General features: G+C 44.6%; 1 protein-coding gene across 2 annotated transcripts in view; it reads left to right on the forward strand.

The window, feature by feature from the left end:
- Positions 1 to 17,727, forward strand: part of stab2 (stabilin 2) — a 29,309-nt gene extending 11,582 nt beyond the window's left edge. For both annotated transcript variants that reach the window (XM_031731573.2, XM_039601371.1), the window contains 44 exons: positions 1,091 to 1,186; positions 1,588 to 1,680; positions 1,756 to 1,803; positions 2,232 to 2,365; positions 2,465 to 2,567; positions 3,164 to 3,241; positions 3,337 to 3,426; positions 3,511 to 3,618; positions 3,872 to 4,003; positions 4,099 to 4,227; positions 4,365 to 4,427; positions 5,237 to 5,338; positions 5,411 to 5,606; positions 5,684 to 5,779; positions 5,929 to 5,986; positions 6,074 to 6,147; positions 6,259 to 6,384; positions 7,010 to 7,083; positions 7,171 to 7,242; positions 7,836 to 7,955; positions 8,022 to 8,066; positions 8,132 to 8,218; positions 8,342 to 8,491; positions 8,638 to 8,766; positions 9,142 to 9,213; positions 9,718 to 9,894; positions 10,105 to 10,194; positions 10,278 to 10,424; positions 10,833 to 10,892; positions 10,973 to 11,096; positions 13,083 to 13,232; positions 13,308 to 13,412; positions 13,586 to 13,693; positions 14,086 to 14,279; positions 14,357 to 14,498; positions 15,082 to 15,215; positions 15,306 to 15,471; positions 15,745 to 15,851; positions 15,926 to 16,045; positions 16,123 to 16,269; positions 16,594 to 16,704; positions 16,784 to 16,915; positions 17,063 to 17,173; positions 17,359 to 17,727. In XM_031731573.2, the coding sequence (XP_031587433.2) occupies positions 1,091 to 1,186; positions 1,588 to 1,680; positions 1,756 to 1,803; positions 2,232 to 2,365; positions 2,465 to 2,567; positions 3,164 to 3,241; positions 3,337 to 3,426; positions 3,511 to 3,618; positions 3,872 to 4,003; positions 4,099 to 4,227; positions 4,365 to 4,427; positions 5,237 to 5,338; positions 5,411 to 5,606; positions 5,684 to 5,779; positions 5,929 to 5,986; positions 6,074 to 6,147; positions 6,259 to 6,384; positions 7,010 to 7,083; positions 7,171 to 7,242; positions 7,836 to 7,955; positions 8,022 to 8,066; positions 8,132 to 8,218; positions 8,342 to 8,491; positions 8,638 to 8,766; positions 9,142 to 9,213; positions 9,718 to 9,894; positions 10,105 to 10,194; positions 10,278 to 10,424; positions 10,833 to 10,892; positions 10,973 to 11,096; positions 13,083 to 13,232; positions 13,308 to 13,412; positions 13,586 to 13,693; positions 14,086 to 14,279; positions 14,357 to 14,498; positions 15,082 to 15,215; positions 15,306 to 15,471; positions 15,745 to 15,851; positions 15,926 to 16,045; positions 16,123 to 16,269; positions 16,594 to 16,704; positions 16,784 to 16,915; positions 17,063 to 17,173; positions 17,359 to 17,418 (4,860 nt within the window). In that variant the 3' untranslated portion in view covers positions 17,419 to 17,727. The remainder of the gene's footprint in view (positions 1 to 1,090; positions 1,187 to 1,587; positions 1,681 to 1,755; positions 1,804 to 2,231; positions 2,366 to 2,464; positions 2,568 to 3,163; positions 3,242 to 3,336; positions 3,427 to 3,510; positions 3,619 to 3,871; positions 4,004 to 4,098; positions 4,228 to 4,364; positions 4,428 to 5,236; positions 5,339 to 5,410; positions 5,607 to 5,683; positions 5,780 to 5,928; positions 5,987 to 6,073; positions 6,148 to 6,258; positions 6,385 to 7,009; positions 7,084 to 7,170; positions 7,243 to 7,835; positions 7,956 to 8,021; positions 8,067 to 8,131; positions 8,219 to 8,341; positions 8,492 to 8,637; positions 8,767 to 9,141; positions 9,214 to 9,717; positions 9,895 to 10,104; positions 10,195 to 10,277; positions 10,425 to 10,832; positions 10,893 to 10,972; positions 11,097 to 13,082; positions 13,233 to 13,307; positions 13,413 to 13,585; positions 13,694 to 14,085; positions 14,280 to 14,356; positions 14,499 to 15,081; positions 15,216 to 15,305; positions 15,472 to 15,744; positions 15,852 to 15,925; positions 16,046 to 16,122; positions 16,270 to 16,593; positions 16,705 to 16,783; positions 16,916 to 17,062; positions 17,174 to 17,358) is intronic.
- The last annotated feature ends 1,947 nt before the right edge of the window (positions 17,728 to 19,674 follow it).

Consider the following 19,674-nt stretch of genomic DNA (forward strand, 5'->3'; position numbering starts at 1 on the left):
GGGGCCATGCGGACCTCGGAGGGAATATTTCTCTTATCTCAGTGGCAGTTTGTTAGTCTCAGGATGTTGCTGCTTCCTTTTGCAGATGATGTGGCTCTGTCAGCTTTATTGGCTTTCTGTAAAGATCTAGCACCTCCAATTCTGAGCCCATGGTTCATGGTTCTCAGAAAAAGGTGGGGTGCCCACTTCAGACAGGAATTTTGTCCTGCTAGGCCTCAGTGGAGTGTTCGATACTGTTGATCATAATATTCTATTAGAGCGACTAGAGCATGCTGTAGGTGTTACAGGTACTGCCCTGCAATGGTTTGTATCATAGCTATCTAATAGACTCCAGTTTGTTCATGTAAATGGAGAGTCCTCTTCACACACTAAGATTAATTATGGAGTTCCACAGGGTTCTGTGCTAAGATCAATTCTGTTTATATTATACATGCTTCCTTTAGGCAGTATCATCAGAATTGATTTGTGCTTTGGCCCTGTATAAATAAAATTCAATCGAATTGAACAGTCTTCTGTAGATGGAGGAGTTTGAGTATCTCTTTTTGTTCGCATTTTGTTCACAAATGAGGATGCAGGAAATTAAAGATGGATTTGTGCAAAGTCAGCAGTGTTTGGGACGCTATACCAGTCTGTTCTGGTGAAGAGAGCTGCAAAGCTGCCGATGTACTGGTCCGTTTGCTTTCCTGCCCTCGCTTATGGTCGAGGATACCACCAGTGGAAATTTGCTTTCTTTGAACTGTGTCTGCGATCTTCTTTAGAGACGGTGTGAGGAGTTCAATGAGTCAAAACTCTTCCACACTGAAAGGAGACACTTGGTGGTGCCAGCTAGGGTTCCTGCTGGGCATCTTGTAGGGGAGGTGTTTCTGGAGGCCTGATGCAGACACAGGATATGACAGAAAGCTTCACGTTGTTTTAAAACAAAATATAAATTTTTTGTTTTACAAAATCCTGCATCTTTGCAAAAATAATAAGAATAATAATTTTGGTATATGTTAATATGTTGGTATGACGGGGTTATTAATGTTAAAGGCCACTATGGCCCTGCTGTCTCTGCAGCAGTAACGTCCTGTTGTTATCTGCTTCTGTTCAGAGTGACTGCACCTGTAAGGCTGGTTACCAGGGCAACGGGCAGGACTGTGAACCTGTGAACCAGTGTGTGACTGCAGATCGAGGCTGTCACTACTTTGTGAGTAGCAAAAACCAAGCAAGAAATCCACTGAAAGCATTTTTTCTGCTAAAATCATTATGGGTCACACCAACAGCAACATAAAACAAAAGGTCTTTTGCTTTGATGTGATTTGCCTGCAGCGCTGTGATCAGCGTGTCAAAGCCAGATCTAACTCCTTTAACTATATTTTCAATTTGACCCTACCTGGTCAAACTGGTCTGTAGATTCACTCCTAGTAACTAAACCAACCAATTATCGTTCCTCAGAGCCAATCAGAGGCTCTGCAGCGCTTCACTGTATTCCTTTAATTTTTTCAAAGTAAAAGACGTCTTGTGCATGACGTCTGTCTTGTTTTGATAAAAATGACCGAAGCTGGGCCCTCGGTGACCTCGTCCCTGTTTAACTGTTTGTGTGTGCAGGCCAGCTGTCTCCTGGTGTCCTCTCAGTGGACGTGTGTCTGCGATGAAGGATATGTTGGAAATGGACATGTGTGTTACGGTACAGTTGAACAGGTGAGTGATGGCCAGGTTCAGTCAGCAGGATCGTCTCTTTGCTTCCAGCTTGACTTTGTTTCCTGGTGATTTCAGGAGCTCAGCGTCCTGCCTGAGGCCTCAGACTTCTACACATGGATGACTGTGAGTATGTCACGTTTCACAGATGCATTATGTGCAGATTGTCATCACTTTGATTATTCTAAAGTAAATGAAACATTTAGTATATCACAAACTAACTCACACGTTTAGCACACGCTTCACATGGAGACTAGGCAGCATAATTATGCCACTGTAAACACACACTGACATTCATACATACCACATGAAAACCCAATTAGAGCACATAAATATGAGTATAGAAAAATTATACATTTATGAATACTGTTGGCAATGTTAGCCTCACACTGTGGGGGTTATCAGTTCGTGCCACCATGCTTCATTTTTGATTAATCATGCAGTTTACAAGACTGACTTCCCCTGTGGTCTTTCATGTATCAGCAGCTATTTTTAATACTAACCTGAGCAAACCTTACAGTTCACTTTATGTTTGTGTTCATACGCTTTGTCAGGATTCGGGCCTGTCTCCGTCTCTGTCGTATCAGAACCTCACCCTCCTGGTTCCATCCTCAGCAGCCATCAGCAAAATGTCCTCAGAAGACAAAAACTTCTGGACGTTGACGGGAAACCTGCCGAGTCTCATCAGGTTACAGCTCCACAGGACTCAAAATGTCATCATTTAACTTTGGGGGCTTTTATATGAATATGTGTAACAGCTGTGCTGTGATCTGTCCCCTTTTGACAGAAATCACATGATCCCCGGTGACTACCCCTTATCTAGCCTCTGGAACATGTCGTCTGTGACGTCCCTTCTGGGAACAACACTTCCTGTTTCCACAAACGACGAGGTAACGCTTTCTGTGTGAAGATTTCTGCAGACATGAGAGAGAATTTTGATCTTTCATTGAGCCTGTGCAGCTCAGGTGTTTCACATAAACTCCACACGGCCATCGCTGCTCGTCCTCGGGCTGATCTAACTGCCTTCAGCCTGGCTCTCATCTTTCTGATGTTCTGTCAAATGCTTATAAAGTTACAGGTTGTTAAAATATCCTTATTATCTGGTATTAGGTACATAAATGTATAATCTCTGTGAGCCAAAAAATTGCTCTAAAAAAACACTGCTGCCCTTCAGTATGCCTCCAGAAACTGACCAATCAGAATGAAGTAGGCTATCTTAAAGGAACAGAAGCTATAGCTTGTTGTTTCAGGCAAAGGATGAACTGAGGAGCTGAGCAAAGGGCCAGTATAAGAAAATGAGGAAATGTTTGGACTGTGAGTCATGTGAACATACTTGAGTGGAGTCCCAGAATAAAAATGTGGAGCACAAAAGTCCACTTTCAGTATATGGCTGTAAACTTGGTGCTTTTCTCTCATTTTACTTAAAAATAAAAATAAATAAAGTGGTTGTGTTTGTGTCAGAAATGATCTGCTGATGTTTGTGCAGATCACTTCTGTTGGTGGAGCTCTCATTGGCACTTCAAACGTCGCTGCTACAAACGGACTGATCCATTTCATCGATAAGGTAAAAAGAAAAAAGAAATACTACAAAGAGAACATGCACTGAGGTTTTTTATACCTGTGACTGATTTCAGCCTTGTTTTTGTTTGCGTCTTTAAGGTTTTGGTTCCCGAGAGAAGACTGAGTGAAGGTCTGCTGGCCACGCTCGCTCTCAGGCCGGAGTTCTCACTCTTCAGATCGTATCTCATCGTACGACCTCTCAAACACGCTCACGCCATGCTTAAATGTTAAATGTTTCCTTACATGTTGTGCTTTCTCTGGCTTTTTGTTTAGAATTATAACCTGACCAATGATATCGAACAGGCTGACGATTTCACCATCTTTGCTCCGACAGACGCTGCCATCACTGAGTACCTAAAGAAAATGGCAGCCACTGCCCTGGTATACAATTTAGACTTCAAGTTTGTATTTGACCTGATTAGTCTTTTTACTCACTGCTGACATGGTTGAATTTTTTACATAATCTAAAGCAGATTAAGTGAGCAACACTCAGTTCTGTTAGTTCATTCGACATTTAAAGCAGACCGTGGTAAATATAGAACTAAACTCTGTAATTAAAGACTTTGACCCTCTCCTTGGGTTTATTTATTTACTTCCTTCAAAGTAGTTGTGCTTTTATTTTGTCACTGAACAGGATGTGAATACGACTCGTTACCACGTGGTGGCATCGCAGCGTCTGTTAAAAACCGACCTTCAGCTCGGAGGTTACAAAGAGACGATGCTTGGGTTTTCCTTCCAGCTCGGCATTTTCCCACGAGACGGAAAGGTCTCATCATGAAATATTGATTCTGTCACATCTGATCACATGACTGTCTAAACAACGTGAGTCCTAACCACCTGACCTGTGTTTTCCTCATGCAGCTGTTTGTGAATGATGCTCAGATGAGCTCCTCTGACATCCTGAGCGATAAAGGAGTGATCCACGGTCTGTCAGCTGTTCTTCAGATCAACAGAAATCGCTGTGATGATCTCAAGTACACAAAGGTTATGGTAAGGTCCTCAGCCAACAGTCATGTCCTGCAGATACTTCAGCATACTTAAGTGCCTCCAAAGACTTACAGACAATAGTTCAATGAATGGAGAAACAATCGCATGATGAATATTAACATTTTCTTTCTGTTCCAAAGGGGAACTGTGTCGACTGCTTATTCCACCAAAACAAGATCTGCCCCGTTGACACCGTCCCAGATGTAAGTTTTCTGACTTTTTCTGATCCTTGTTAATCTTTCAAAGCTTAGACATTAACACTTTTTAACCACCAGGCTCTCTAAACAAACGTTTATACCAAACTAGAATCGGATAACTGCAGCTAATACAAAAAATCTGTTTGTTTGCAGATGATTAGATTTTATATTTAAGTAAGTTATGAAAGATGGAAAATTCTCCCCAAAGTCAAAAGAATTACGTACAGTTTGTCCAAATTTACAAGACTAACAAGAAGTCAGAGGACATATAGAGAGGACTTTATGGTATTCCACTAAAGTAATTTCATGACCTCCCAGTGATTACTGAACACTTTACTGTATGTGCTCTGGTGCCGGTTACAGATTGAATTTCTTTCAGTTTACTGTGACAGTGCTGAAGTAACATGACAAAAAATATAAAAATGTATTTTAAGTATAATTGTGCTGAAAAGTAAATAGCTCTTTAACAGCTGTGGGAAAACTGGCATCATTTAGTTGTATTTCATATCAAATTTGACATCTTCAAAAATAAACCAACGTTTATTCGATGGAGCGTAAAAATGTTTTTCTTTTGTCATTTAGGTGAACTGAAATGAAGAGTCAGCAGTTTTATTTTCACTGCTCTATCGCTTCACAAGGATAACTGGTTATACTGTTTAAATATCTTCTTGTGTTAAATTGTGCTTGTTTTCACTGCCATACAATTTGAAACATGCGTTGTAGAAAATGCTGAAATTAATACTCAGCTCAGATGCACAGCCTGGTCCATGAGAAGCTAAAGTCAAAGTAAGAAGTTGGTGTTTTGCTCTGTGCAGAAATCGGTGAGGAGGACGAGAAAGTGCATGTTCACCCACACGTTTGAGGGCGAGCAGCTGCTGAGCATCGGCTGCAGAGCCACCTGCCTCCAGAAGAAGATCGTACGTCTCCTGCTCGTTTCAGGGTAAGCATCCTCTGCAGCGTGGCACACTAGAACTCTTCTGTGCTTTCAGGAGCGGAGGTGCTGTGCAGGGTTTTTCGGGGAGCACTGCGAGGCATGCCCCGGTCCAAAGGGTCGGCCCTGCTTCGGTAATGGAGTGTGTGTTGACGGGACGAACGGGACCGGAGTGTGTCGGTGTAACGAAGGCTTCAACGGGACCGCCTGTGAAACCTGCCAGAGCGGCAAATACGGAGTCCACTGTGACCAAGGTTCAGTACGTTTCGTTAGTCAGCAAATGATCTGTCATCTTCATCCTCACCTTCATCGTCACGTGTCGTCTGCTCAGAGTGCGAATGCAAGAACGGACAGTGTAATGAGGGACTGAAGGGCGACGGGACCTGCGAGTGTGACGTGGACTGGAGGGGAGTCCACTGTGACCAAAGTAAGGCTGAACAAAGGGCATGACAAAGGATGAAGAAATGTAGAGAAAAGTGAACGCTGTGATTTAGAACAACAAAATCTCATCTTTGAGATCATTTTTAGAAATACTGTCTTTGTCATTTGTGCTGAGCTGCATCTGTGTCGTTGCAGAAATCGAAACCAAAGCTGATGAGCAGTGCGGCTCGGTGAGATGCCATGGCAGTGCAAAGTAAGTCTGCACAAGTTTAACCGTGTCTCTGTGTGCAGGACGCTGGAGGATTTATGCTTCCTGTTAAACTTTAATCTGGTCTTATAGCTGCGTGACCGGGTCGGGCGGCCCTCAGTGTGTCTGTGCTGCTGGCTTCAAAGGAAACGGGACTTTCTGTCAAGGTAACACATGTTATGAGCTCTGCAGGTCACTTACCTGCAGCTTTGTCTGAGCTCATTGAAGATGATTTCTGTGAACCGCAAAGTTTACTGAATGCTTTGTGACTCATGCAGCCGTAGATCCATGCGTGGTGGATAACGGTGGCTGCAGTCTGTACGCCGTCTGTAAGAGGACTCGACCCGGCCGAAGAGACTGCGTCTGTAACGCCGGCTACGCGGGCGACGGACTTGTGTGTGTCGGTAAACTCACTTGACACAACTGCTCACACCTGCTCACAGTTGCTCTGGCTTAGTTATAGTTGGTACAATGAGTCAAAATGATTTTTAAAGATGGAAAATTGAATTATTCCAAGTCAACATTAACTTGTTCAGATCAGTTTATATTAAATTAAAAAAAGCAAAAATTAGCTAAGAGGAAATCACTGAGGATTACAGGGGACATGAAAGTGTCCAACATACAATCGTGAAAGCAAAAGTATTACAATAAATCCAATACTTCGTAGTGTAATGGTCTGACTATGAAGGACAAAGTCTGCAGTAATGCAAAATTTAAAAAGCATTTTGTGAAAGTTCAGCGAAATTAAAGCAAAAATACCAATGCAAAATATTCCAGATGTTAGTTCTTCCAGAATCACAGCAAAAAGGATTCCAGCCAATCAGAAAAGCATCAGAGCCAGCAAAATGACTGAAATTAAGTAGTTCTGTTGATTTGCGTGGTTTGTGGTATTGTTGTGCTGTGAGAAATTTAAAAGCTCTGGCTCAGCATCGATCCTTGGCAGAGGCTCAAGTTGTCAGACACACAGTAAAAAGCTTGAACTCATTGTGAATCTGAGATAACCAGGTGGAGTTTTGTGTTTCTCCACAGAGATAAATCCCTGCCTGGAAGGAAACGGGGGTTGCCATGCCAATGCAGACTGCATTCACGTTGGACCGAACAAAGTAAAACTAGCTAATCTCTGCAGTCTGACTTTAAGCACAGCTCTCTGCTGACGGTGGCGCTAAATGTCACTTTGTTTTCCACGGCAGACTTCCTGTGTTTGCAGGGAATTTTACTCCGGTGATGGGAAGAACTGCAACATCATCGACTTGTGCCGAAAGGTGAGTTTGTCTTCACTCTGACTGGATTCAACCTGTGAGAAAGGTGAGTGATTCAGAATCAGATGATTACATCATTCAGCTAATAATCACACATACAGCCCACAGTAGCACCAAATCACAGCAGCACGCATCTCGGTGCACTTTCCCTGTAAGAAAACACCAACAGGTGCAAGACTGTGAGGCAAGAGTTACACCCATGAGTCCTATTGTGAAGGAGGAAGCTTGTTAGGCTGCTCTATTCAGTGTTCCCAGGAGAATAATGTCCTCGCCTACTTTAGCACAGGAACTGTGGTAGTTGTGTTTTCAGTCAGTGCTCTGGCTCTGGTAAGGCTCACCTTGCTGAGCTGGTGACCCAGGTATCCTGCAGAAGAGCAGCATACCCCCCCAAACAACCCCCCACCTATCTGCTGTCCTGTCAAAGAGTAAAGACAGCAAAAACAACCCTGAAAGCTGTCTGAGGCTGATGTGCTTCCTTTTCTGGTCACTGAAGCTGAGGTTGAGCGTTGCACATACAGTTCTAGGATTTCATGCTGCTCCTGTCTCTGTTAAAGGTTTCTTACTTTTATGCTCATGTGTTGATGCTGATGTTCCAGAAAAACGGCGGCTGTGATTGGTATGCCCGGTGCAACATGACAGGTCCAGGCGCTCGAAGCTGCACCTGCAAGGAAGGTTACATCGGCGACGGTGTGACCTGCAAAGGCACTGTGGCGAGGGTGAGCAGCTGAAACACGATGAAAGCGGTGCCACAGGGCTTTGCACTAACTGTTGTCTCGTTACAGGAAATAGAGAGGAATCGATACACGGACTTTTACTTTGGTCTGATGGTGAGTAGTGCTCCCCTCTGTCGTCCCCTGCTGGTGGAATCGCGTTAACAGAACTCTGTTTTCAGATGATGGCGATTTCCGTGCATGGGCGAGGGCCATTCACTGTCTTCGTTCCAAACCCCGAGGCCTTCAGGACAAACACTACACGCGAGGTCAGACCTTTGATGACTGCTGGACAAACATCAGCGTGTCTTTGAAGACACACTGTAATTACATCAGAGTCTGGTCAGCTCAGGATGAATCAGAATTCACGCGTTTGTATTTTTATCTTTTAGATGAGGCGGAAGTCTCAATATAGAGAGCGGTACGCTAATGTCCTGCGCAGCCACATCGTCATGTGTCACACTCTCCTGGCTGTTGACCTGAGCCGACCACGAAACCTGACATCGCTGTCTGGACTCGTGCTGACCACCAGCATCACCCAGGTGAGCCCTCAGCTGGTTTAATAGATTTATGTCTATATTTATGAATCCTGCCAAAAAACAAAGGCTGAATCGATGCTTTATTATAAACGAGCGTTCTTCAGTTTTATTTCTTTTATTGGGACACTTTGTGTTTGGCTTATTTTCAGGGCAGTGTCTTCATCAACCAGGCAAATGTGACAAAGAGCGATGACCTCAGTGTGAATGGAATCATCCATGAAATCAACAGGATGCTGTATCCTCCAGATGTGGACAAAAACAGTTTTATGCACGCCCCTGTAAGTATCCATCAGGTCATTTTGGAATAAGGAATCAGGGAAGCTGATGCTGGATGGATGGACTGGTTACAACTTTATTATCATATAAAACAATGATCATTGTTACTGAATTATAAAATGATCACTGAATGCTTTACTGTTACAGTGACATGTTAGTTAATAATGTTTACCAGCTGTCTCTTATTTCATGTTTATGAACATGACCTGTTTAATTACTGTTATAAATAACATGAAAAATGCTAAATATATTCTAAAATCTATTTATTGGTATAATATAATTTTTTCTAGCTCATTGAAACTGTGAGCAGCTGTCTGACTGTAGACTTTCTGGATGTAATGTTTCATGCACGTCTTTATTCTGATGGTTCCCTGCAGGATGACTCTCAGCTGAACCTGACCGATGTGGCTGCACGTCGCGGTTATCGAACCTTCTACAAACTGCTACAGGTAACACGCTACAACTTCACCTTCTTCCTTCTCACTGACAACAAGAGCTGCTTATAGAGAATTAGCTGGTTGTTTGTGTTTTCACTCTAATATTGTATTGTAATATTGCACTTTAAGGTGACTGTTGTTCTGAAGTGGTGCTCCAATAACATATATTACAGCCAAAGTGCTTAAACGAATATATCAATGTTAACAGAGCAAAACAAATGTGTCACTGTGTGCACAACAATACTATAACTCCTACCAGCAAAGCTCATGTTAAAATGAGATACTAGACAACAACAAGCAGCATTAACACAACTTTTAGACAAGCTGCACAACAACGTCACTTCCTCTGGGTTTTATAACAAACAAACACCTAGACTACAACATCAGGACACACATCCACACTCCCTCACACACTCACACACGGATGGATGGAGTGCACTGTGGAGTGAACTAGCAGAAGGGCTGGTGTCCTGTTAGCCAGTTTCATTCCCACGGGGACGATCTCATGTTTTTCAGGACACAGGTGTAATGGACCTGGTGAATGATAACATGTACCAGCCGGTGACGATCTTCCTGCCGTCAGACGGTGTCATGGCATCTCTGCCGCAGGAACAGAAGGACTTCCTGTTCCACCAACACAATCGACCCCAGCTGATGGAGTACCTGAAGTACCACATCCTGCAGAGCCAGAAGGTAAAAGTTCTTTAAAGGGTGCTTTTAGAGAAGCGTTAGACACTTTACAGCATGGCAGCTGGAAGAACAGCTCTGAAAGATTTGATAACTGGGATAAAATGTGAGGGTGCCTCAGGCAGGTTATCGCAGAACAAACATGGTGCTGTGGAGGTAAAAACACTGAAGCAGGTCAGAGGTGGTTTCTCAGGTTTAAAATGCCTTTAATCTCAGGTTTACGCTGAAGGACTGATCTTCCTGGACTCGGCTCGGACTTTGCAGGGTTCGCCGCTCTCCTTCTCCTGCGGTGGGACAGACAACATTGTGAGTACTACAGTAAGAGAAATCTACAGCAAAGACAAACACGACAAACATGGACTCCAAATAACCAACTGTCCTTTGAACAGGGAGAAATCTTCATCAACAACAGGAAGTGTCGGATTGTTCAGAGACACCTCATCTTTAAAGCGGGCATTGCCTACGGGATCGACTGCTTGCTAACTCCTCCCAGCCTCGGAGGACGCTGTGATGAACAAAGAACCTTTGACCTTCCGGTGAATCCTCACTTTACTGTCTGAGATGCATCTGAATGCTACCTGGAACAACCAGACATACTGATTCTAACTGTTAATGCTGATGGTGTTGGAGCACGGGTTGTTTGTAGGCTTGAGTGTACTCACACAGTGAAAGTAACGGTGAGAGCCTAACCTACAGTCTTAGAGGCCTGCTGTGTTCATGTTTTAGTTTGTGGTTATTTTTCCTGTGGAGGTGAAACGGTCTGAAAAATGATTTAGAGCACCGAGAGCCTGGCAGTGGAGTGTGATACCACACTAATGTGGGTTTAAAAAAGTTAGATTGTCCTAAAATCAGTCAAACATTTCACACAGCAGCACAAATGAAAAGATTTCTGCAGGTGAACTGGTGGTTCATTTGATCTTGTTTCTTTTCTTCTTCTGTGGTAGACAAGCTGTGGAGGATGCAGCTCTTCTGCCACTCGCTGTCCTGCGGGAGGCATTCGTAAGGTCTGAGTCCCATCTTTAACAAACTCACTGCCTCTGTCAGGCTGAGCCTTGAAGGAAACATCTCTGTTTTTTGTGTTCAGGAGGTTCAGAAGTGTGATCAGCCCACGGTTTACTTTACTAAGAACACCGGCTGTCGCCCCATCTGCACCATCAACATCTGGGAGCCAAAGTGTTGTCGTGGTTACTACGGACGAGACTGTCTGGGTGAGATAACGCCATCCTCATATTAAAACCATTTCTTCAGTCTTTCTTAAATTTGTGAAATTTTTTGGGGGGAAATTGAACAGTTTTTGTTGTGTGACAGAATAATTAGAATTGGGAGAACTCATTAATAAAAAAAAAACAAAGAATATACAGTGGCTTGCAAAAGTATTCGGCCCCCTTGAACTTTTCCACATTTTGTCACATTACAGCCACAAACATGAATCAATTTTATTGGAATTCCACGTGAAAGACCAATACAAAGTGGTGTACACGTGAGAAGTGGAACGAAAATCATACATGATTCCAAACATTTTTTACAAATAACTGAAAAGTGGGGTGTGCGTAATTATTCAGCCCCCTGAGTCAATACTTTGTAGAACCACCTTTTGCTGCAATTACAGCTGCCAGTCTTTTAGGGTGAGTCTCTACCAGCTTTGCACATCTACAGACTGAAATCCTTGCCCATTCTTCTTTGCAAAACAGCTCCAGCTCAGTCAGATTAGATGTACAGTGTTTGTGAACAGCAGTTTTCAGATCTTGCCACAGATTCTCGATTGGATTTAGATCTGGACTTTGACTGGGCCATTCTAACACATGGATATGTTTTGTTTTAAACCATTCCATTGTTGCCCTGGCTTTATGTTTAGGGTCGTTGTCCTGCTGGAAGGTGAACCTCCGCCCCAGTCTCAAGTCTTTTGCAGACCCAAGAGGTTTTCTTCCAAGATTGCCCTGTATTTGGCTCCATCCATCTTCCCATCAACTCTGACCAGCTTCCCTGTCCCTGCTGAAGAGAAGCACCCCCAGAGCATGATGCTGCCACCACCATATTTGACAGTGGGGATGGTGTGTTCAGAGTGATGTGCAGTGTTAGTTTTCCGCCACACATAGCGTTTTGCATTTTGGCCAAAAAGTTCCATTTTGGTCTCATCTGACCAGAGCACCTTCTTCCACATGTTTGCTGTGTCCCCCACATGGCTTATGGCAAACTGAAAACTGGACTTCTTATGGTTTTCTGTTAACAATGGCTTTCTTCTTGCCACTCTTCCATAAAGGCCAACTTTGTGCAGTGCACCACTAATAGTTGTCCTATGGACAGATTCCCCCACCTGAGCTGTAGATCTCTGCAGCTCGTCCAGAGTCACCATGGGCCTCTTGGCTGCATTTCTGATCAGCGCTCTCCTTGTTCGGCCTGTGAGTTTAGGTGGACGGCCTTGTCTTGGTAGGTTTACAGTTGTGCCATACTCCTTCCATTTCTGAATGATGGCTTGAACAGTGCTCTGTGGGATGTTCAAGGCTTGGGAAATCTTTTTGTAGCCTAAGCCTGCTTTAAATTTCTCAATACCTTTATCCCTGACCTGTCTGGTGTGTTCTTTGGACTTCATGGTGTTGTTGCTCCCAATATTCTCTTAGACAACCTCTGAGGCCGTCACAGGGCAGCTGTATTTATACTGACATTAGATTACACACAGGTGCACTCTATTTAGTCATTAGCACTCATCAGGCAATGTCTATGGGCAACTGGCTGCACTCAGACCAAAGGGGGCTGAATAATTACGCACACCCCACTTTGCAGTTATTTATTTGTGAAAAATGTTTGGAATCATGTATGATTTTCGTTCCACTTCTCACGTGTACACCACTTTGTATTGGTCTTTCACGTGAAATTCCAATAAAATTGATTCATGTTTGTGGCTGTAATGTGACAAAATGTGGAAAAGTTCAAGGGGGCCGAATACTTTTGCAAGCCACTGTATATTCTGATTGGCTACGGTTAGAGTTAGGGTTGGTGCTGAGGTTGTCACTGATAATGACTTGAGGGTCTGTCCCAGTGAGAGGCAGGGTACACCTGGATAGGCCACCAGTGCTTCAGTGAGCATTTCAAAATGCAAATGATCTCAGTGACATCATATAAATGAACAGGTTACATCACTGATTGATTTGATTGATTCAGCTACTGATGGAGTGCCTTCTCTGCTCTCTGTGCAGGGTGTCCTGGGGGGGTCAGATCTCCCTGCAATAACCGTGGGAAATGTGATGACGGTCACCTTGGTAACGGTACCTGTACCTGCGACACGGGTTTCAGAGGCACGGCCTGTGAGCTGTGCAGTGATGGATTCTATGGACCCACCTGTAAAGGTGAGTAGTAGGCGGGGCTTTCTCTGCGGCGTCAGATTGTAACACTCTTACTATTCTGACTCGCTTGTTTTTCAGCCTGTAACTGCTCAGAGCATGGGTCATGTGATGACGGGTGGAAAGGTACGGGTTTGTGTTTCTGTGAGGCCGGATGGACCGGAGACCGCTGTGACGTTCAGCAGAGTGAGTTCATTTCCATCGTTGGCTTAGACTGAATTAGATAAAACTGATCAGTCCTAAAGACACTCGCCAGCTCTCAGCGCAGTTCAGACCAAACCCGAGAATGAAAATACTCAGGTATGAAAAGTAGATGTTTGTGCACTTTAATCACACTCATGTTTCTGTGTCTTCTCCAGCTGAGATCTTTCAGTGTTCTCCACCCTGCTCTCCAAAAGCCGTCTGTAGGGAAAACAACACCTGTGAGTGCCGGCTTTTTCATGAGGGTGACGGATTCACCTGCACAGGTAACGGTGGACCAGCATGAGGTGCCCTCTCTCTCTTTTAACCTCTTTTAATCTCTTTTAACCCGAACTCTTTAATGGCATACATTTTTAATGTCTCTGTGCTATTTGGCTTCATGCTGTTCGATAGAACACTATAAAGTCACAGTTGAGTAATGATGTGCAAAACTCTTTATTTGGTGTCTGAACACAGCAGAATTTTTCCTGAGTACAAAAGGAAAATGAGAAACAACAACTGTGCCCCTTTGAGCAATATGGCTCATTTAAAAGCCATTTGAAAGAGCAAAATTTAGTATTGTGATGTAGACCACCAAAAATGTGATGTCCCCATATGTGGATGCCAGGTCCTTGGAGGTTAAAGGATGGTAGCTGAGTGTGTACATCTTTCCCTGCAGTGGTCGACATCTGTCAGATCTGGAATGGAGGCTGTGCTAAGGGGGCCAAGTGCTCACAGACCGGAGGTAAGGTGAGCTGCACCTGTCCCAAAGGTCACACTGGAGACGGGTTCACCTGTCAGCCCATCGACCCCTGTGCGTTAGGAGACAATGGAGGCTGCCATGAACACGCCGTATGCACCATGACAGCTCCGGTAAGGACGACATGGGACTTGTTTTCTAAGGTTACACCATCAGGTCCTCCTTACCTGTAAACTGTGCGTGTGAACAGGGGCGGAGGAAGTGCATGTGTAAGAACAACTACATCGGAGACGGAGTGACCTGTGAGGTCAAACAGCTGCCCATCAGCCGCTGTCTGCAAAACAACGGCCAGTGTCATCGCGACGCCAAATGCATGGACCTCCACTTTGAAGGTACACGTGAACGTCGTTCAAGTGGAAGCTCACTGGATGATGAAGTATTGAGCAGGAGTGTTTCTTGCAGGGTGAATGCATATTGTTATTGTGAGCAAGGTCGTGATGTTTGCTTACAGCAGCTGATTTAAACCTCGGAGCTCGAACGCTGACTTTTTTTGAAGTGGAGCAGAAAGTTTGTGTCTGTTGTGAGTTTACAAAAATTAATATTTTCCTGCTGATCATCAAATCTTTTAATCAAAATTTCTCTGAGCCTCATTTGCGTCAGCAGCTGCTGCACACCAGGGGGTGTTGCTGCACAGAGTAGCGGGTGTTTACTAAAACATATGTTTAGTGTTTAAGAAATTTACTGTTTCAGATTAATCATCAATGAATGAATAACTCTCAGAATATCTCTAATTATACTTGAATCATAACTTTTTGTGCCTTCATGGAAAAAAGCCAAACATGTATGAATTCATTAATCTGTGTTCCTTTTTCTTCCCTGTAGGTGGAGCTGAGTGTTCCCTTCACTGATAACCTTGACATGCTGAACTTCTCCCTCTGTATTTTTCTTACGTTCTGATCTTTATGTGTTGTGCAGATTCGATGCTCGGTGTGTTCCACTATCGTTCCAAGAAAGGTCAGTACAAACTGAACTACACGGCGGCTGAGCAGGCCTGTGCTGCAGAGGGAGGACGCCTGTCCACATACACTCAACTGGCCTACGCTCAGCAGGTCAGTGAACACATCACAGTAGCTCCCTGACAATTGACGTCAGCCCCTGGCGCTCCTGCTGAAACATGTCGGCTGTGTGTGGCTCTGCAGGGCGGGCTGAACATGTGTGCTGCTGGCTGGTTGGACCAGGCCCGGGTGGCGTACCCCACCACCTACTCCAACCCCAGGTGTGGCTTCGGACACGTGGGCATCGTGGACTACGGCACCCGCAAAAACCTGAGCGAGACCTGGGACACCTTCTGTTACAGGATGCAAGGTGAGGGAGGAAGATGATGAAACATCTGGCTTCATGTGAACACGAGTGAAAGTAAATCTCTATATCTCTATAATGCAGACCGTGTGTTTATTAAGATACGAGCAGGTGAAGTGCACTTTATTTAAAGTTTGTAAATAAAATTTGGCTGTGAGGGAAAAGGCACGTTTGTTCCTTCACAGTAGCTGGAAGTCTGCACAGACTAGGTTTGTTAGTTGAAGCGTGCTCAGTGTCATGGTTACGTGCAGATGATCGGCCCGTGTCTCTTTGTCTCAGAGGTGAAGTGCGAGTGCAAACGAGGTTACGCTGGGGACGGTTTCAGCTGTACTGGAAATCTGCTGCAGGTCCTGAGATCCACGCCGAGCTTCTCAAACTTCCTCACCGTGAGTGACGTCAGATCGCTCAGATGCCACTTATCATTACCTGCACGTGTAAAATCCTATCCCTCCTTCTGCAGCAAATCCTGAACTGCTCCCAGGCTTCCGAGTCGGGGAAGCAGCTCGTGCAGCGTCTCAGTAACCTGACTGTCCAGTCCACTCTGTTCGTACCTGACAACAGCGGCCTGCCCAGCAACCAGGTGAGCCATTCACCAGCGCCCTTTAATTTTATCACACATACAGTTACATCGGTGTGCTCACCTGTGCGTCCCTCCAGACTCTGTCTCTGCGGGACATCGAGTTCCACCTGTCGGAAGGTCGGGCTTTCCCTCTCAGCCAGCTGAAGAACGGAAGCCTGATCAGAACTCGAGTCGGAAGTCTGACCGTCCTCGGAGTCGCCGACCAGCTTGACCCGTCGGCTCTGGTCAGAACCATGCTCATGCAACCGTCATGCACCGCTACACTAACACGCCTCTCTCCTCCTGGTCACTGCATCAGTCTGAGTCAGAAGAGACCAAAAGTCCTCTGCAGCACACTGATCTGACCTAAACGTGCTAAGAGTTTCCCCCTCATGTTTATGGGCTACCTTTGCTAAAGCTCCGCCTCCCCACCTCATGTGTCTGAGAGAGCAAACAGAACTGTCCTGTCTCTGTGCGTATGTGTCTGATTGTGTGTGTGTCTTTATGTGTGTGTTTGTGTGGTGTTTCTGTTGTTTGTATGAAGTTCTAATCTGGTTTCGTCCTCTCAGTCGTTTCGTTACATCAACGACCGCTTCGTCAGCGACTCTGACATTATGGCTGCCAACGGGATCATCCATGTCATTCAGGGACCCCTAAAGGCCCCGGCCCCTCACCCACAGGTGAGTCAGACATGCCTCCATAATCAGAATGCACACTCCTTATCTGACCCCCTGAATTCAAGTCTGATTGGCTCTGCAGATGCATGTGGCAAACAAAGCTGGGATGGGCATCGGCGTGGTGCTGCTGATCGCGTTGGTGGGCGGAGCAATCTTTGTGGGATACCGCTTCTACCGTAACACCACCAAACCCTTCCAGTTCCACTACTTCAAGGTCAGACTGGAACTTTGCACTGAGGCTAAGGTTCCAGTGGGAGTGCTGTCAGTGTGACGCACCTCATCACGACATTTTTATGTGACACAGTTTCAGTATCGATCTTCACTTGTGTAACTCGAGTTACTCCTGTGGTTGCTCTGACAGGATGACGACGGGGAGGAAGAAGCTCCGCCCATAAACAGCAGCCGCAGCATCTGTAACCCGGTGTATGAAGCAGCACCAGCTGCTGGCGAGTCCAGTGTGTCGGCGGTCACGGTGAGTAATCGGCAGACGTTTGTGCAGCTCAGAATGAAAGCTGTGACCAACGACCAGACTGCAGTCTGCTCTCAGCTTACAGCACGCTCCATTTCATTCAAACCTTTCAGGCTCTCACTCTGATGACTGAGAGGAGGATTTTATTTGCTTTAATGAGCAGTCAGGTGATTACACTGTGTTTGCAGGTGGACGACAAACACGAGGTGGAGAACGCAGGAAGTTACGACCTGCTGCAGATCAGCTGAGAGGGAAGTGGAACCCTGGCTGATGTCTTTACCCCTCGGTGGACTCGGACCTCTGTGGCCAGCTGGGTCTCCGACACTGCCTGTGCAGACGAGTCCCGTTTCAGGCTTCTCTCTGTGAACTGAAGGACTGCTTCGCTCAAAGCTTAAAGTTCGCCTAGCAGAGTTGGAACCAACACAACAATGCTTTTCATTTTCTCTGCAGTCGCTCATTTATGAAATGATTCTTGTATAAAAAATATTTTACTGCAGATATGTTTAAATTAACAGATATAAATGAAAAACTGCAAATAAAGCCGAGCTGAACGGGAATGCTGTTGTTTCATGGCCTCCAGCTGCCTGTCAGAGAGTCGTCCTCATGACTAAATACACTGAATGTGGATACTTTGATGTAGTGATGTCACTACACACACAAACACACACAGGTACAATAGGCAGAAATTTAAAATATGAGAATCTGTGATGAATGGATTAATTTACTCGAGTTTTTCTGTGATTGTCCCAGAAACACTAGGCTGGGTTTGCTGTTCAGGTGAAACAACCAGGTGTGAAACGGCTGCACTGACACAGCCAGGAAGGAACTCATGGTGGGACTGAACAGAACACTGCAGGATTCAGAGGTCACTGACAGACGTGTTGCCCCCTGCAGGCCACAGCTCGTTACACACTTAATGTGAAATGTAATGTTTTACCCGGTCGGTCGTACACACAGCGGGCAGACTAGGAGCAGCTGATTATAATCCAGTTTTACTGCATGTGCACCTGAAAGGGGCGGTGTTGACACCATCTGACTAATCTACAAGGGGCATTTCATAAGTCACATGACTATGGCACCTACACCAGAATAGTTTTCAAATAACAGAAACATACCAGTTAAAGTGAGCTGGACACTGTGGGGCCCACGTGGGTGTGTCCACAGTGTCTGCTTGGTGGTTTCTGTTAATTTTTCTGCACCAAACTTCTTTTACCACAAAGAAATGTACTTTTTACTTTACTCCTACATTTGCTTGACAGGTGTATCTGCTGCCACCTGCTCTTCAGCACAAACTGATATTTTCACTCATTTGTTTTTGTGTGGATATTAACTGACACGTACCCATCACAGTCTGCTTCTCAGTCACAAATCTGAGAACGACACGATACAATATTAAACACATTCAGAAGGCTGTGCTTTCAAAACATACGGCAACGTGAGGGCTACAAAACTAATCTGTGTAAATAAAAAAATGACCTCAATAAACAGCCGATCATAGTGAAAAACAATTACATTTATATAAACGTGATCTATGGTCAGTTTCATGCCACATACTGTGAGATTTACATGAAAAGTAAATAGAGGAACTTTTCAATTGTATTTATTACAACGATCACCTCAAGCTGATTTATACTGTAAGGTAAAGATCCTACAATAATACAGAGGAACCCCAACAATCAGATAACCCCCATGAGCAAGCACTTTGGCATCAGTAAGGAGGAAAAACTCCCATTTAACAGGAAGAAATGTCCAGCAGATCCAGGCTCAGCGAGGGGCGGCCATCTGAGACACCAGTCAGAGAAAGAAGACAGGACAAAGACATGTTGTGGAAGAGAGCCAGAGATTAATAATAACTAATGATTTAATGCAGAGAAGTGTATAAACACATAGTGAGTGAAGAAGAAACACTCAGTGCATCATGGGAATCCCCCAGCCTACTCTATTGCACCATAACTAAGGGAGGATTCAGGGTCAGCCTAATCTTAAAAGTATAGATAGTGTCTGTCTCCCAAATCCAAACTGGAAGCTATTTCCACAGAAGAGGGGCCTGAAAGCTGAAGGCTCTGCCTCCCATTCTACTTTTAAGTACTCTAAGAACCACAAGTAAGCCTGCAGACTGAGAGCAAAGTGCTCTAATTGGGTGATATGGTACTATAAGGTCATTAAGATAAGATGGGGCCTGATTATTTGAGACCTTGTGAGGAGAAGGATTTGAAATTGTGGATTTAACAGGGAGCCAAAGAAGAGAAGCCAATATAGGAGAATCTCTCTCTACTGCTGTGTAATCCATTACTGTAAATTTAAATATTAAAGAAGGTTTTCAGGAAACACTTAAATGTTCAGTTTTTATGCCACATGTCAGAACAAGTTCTGGAGTGTGACTAAAGTGGTGGGTGGCCTCTTTCACATTTTGTCTAGTTTTAGTTTAATATTATATTAGACGTAATGCTGAGGCTGTCATTTTTAGCATCTACATGGATGTTAAAATCACCCACAATAATTAT

This window comes from Oreochromis aureus, linkage group 17, assembly GCF_013358895.1.
Source record: "Oreochromis aureus strain Israel breed Guangdong linkage group 17, ZZ_aureus, whole genome shotgun sequence".
Classification (NCBI taxonomy): Eukaryota; Metazoa; Chordata; class Actinopteri; order Cichliformes; family Cichlidae; genus Oreochromis; species Oreochromis aureus.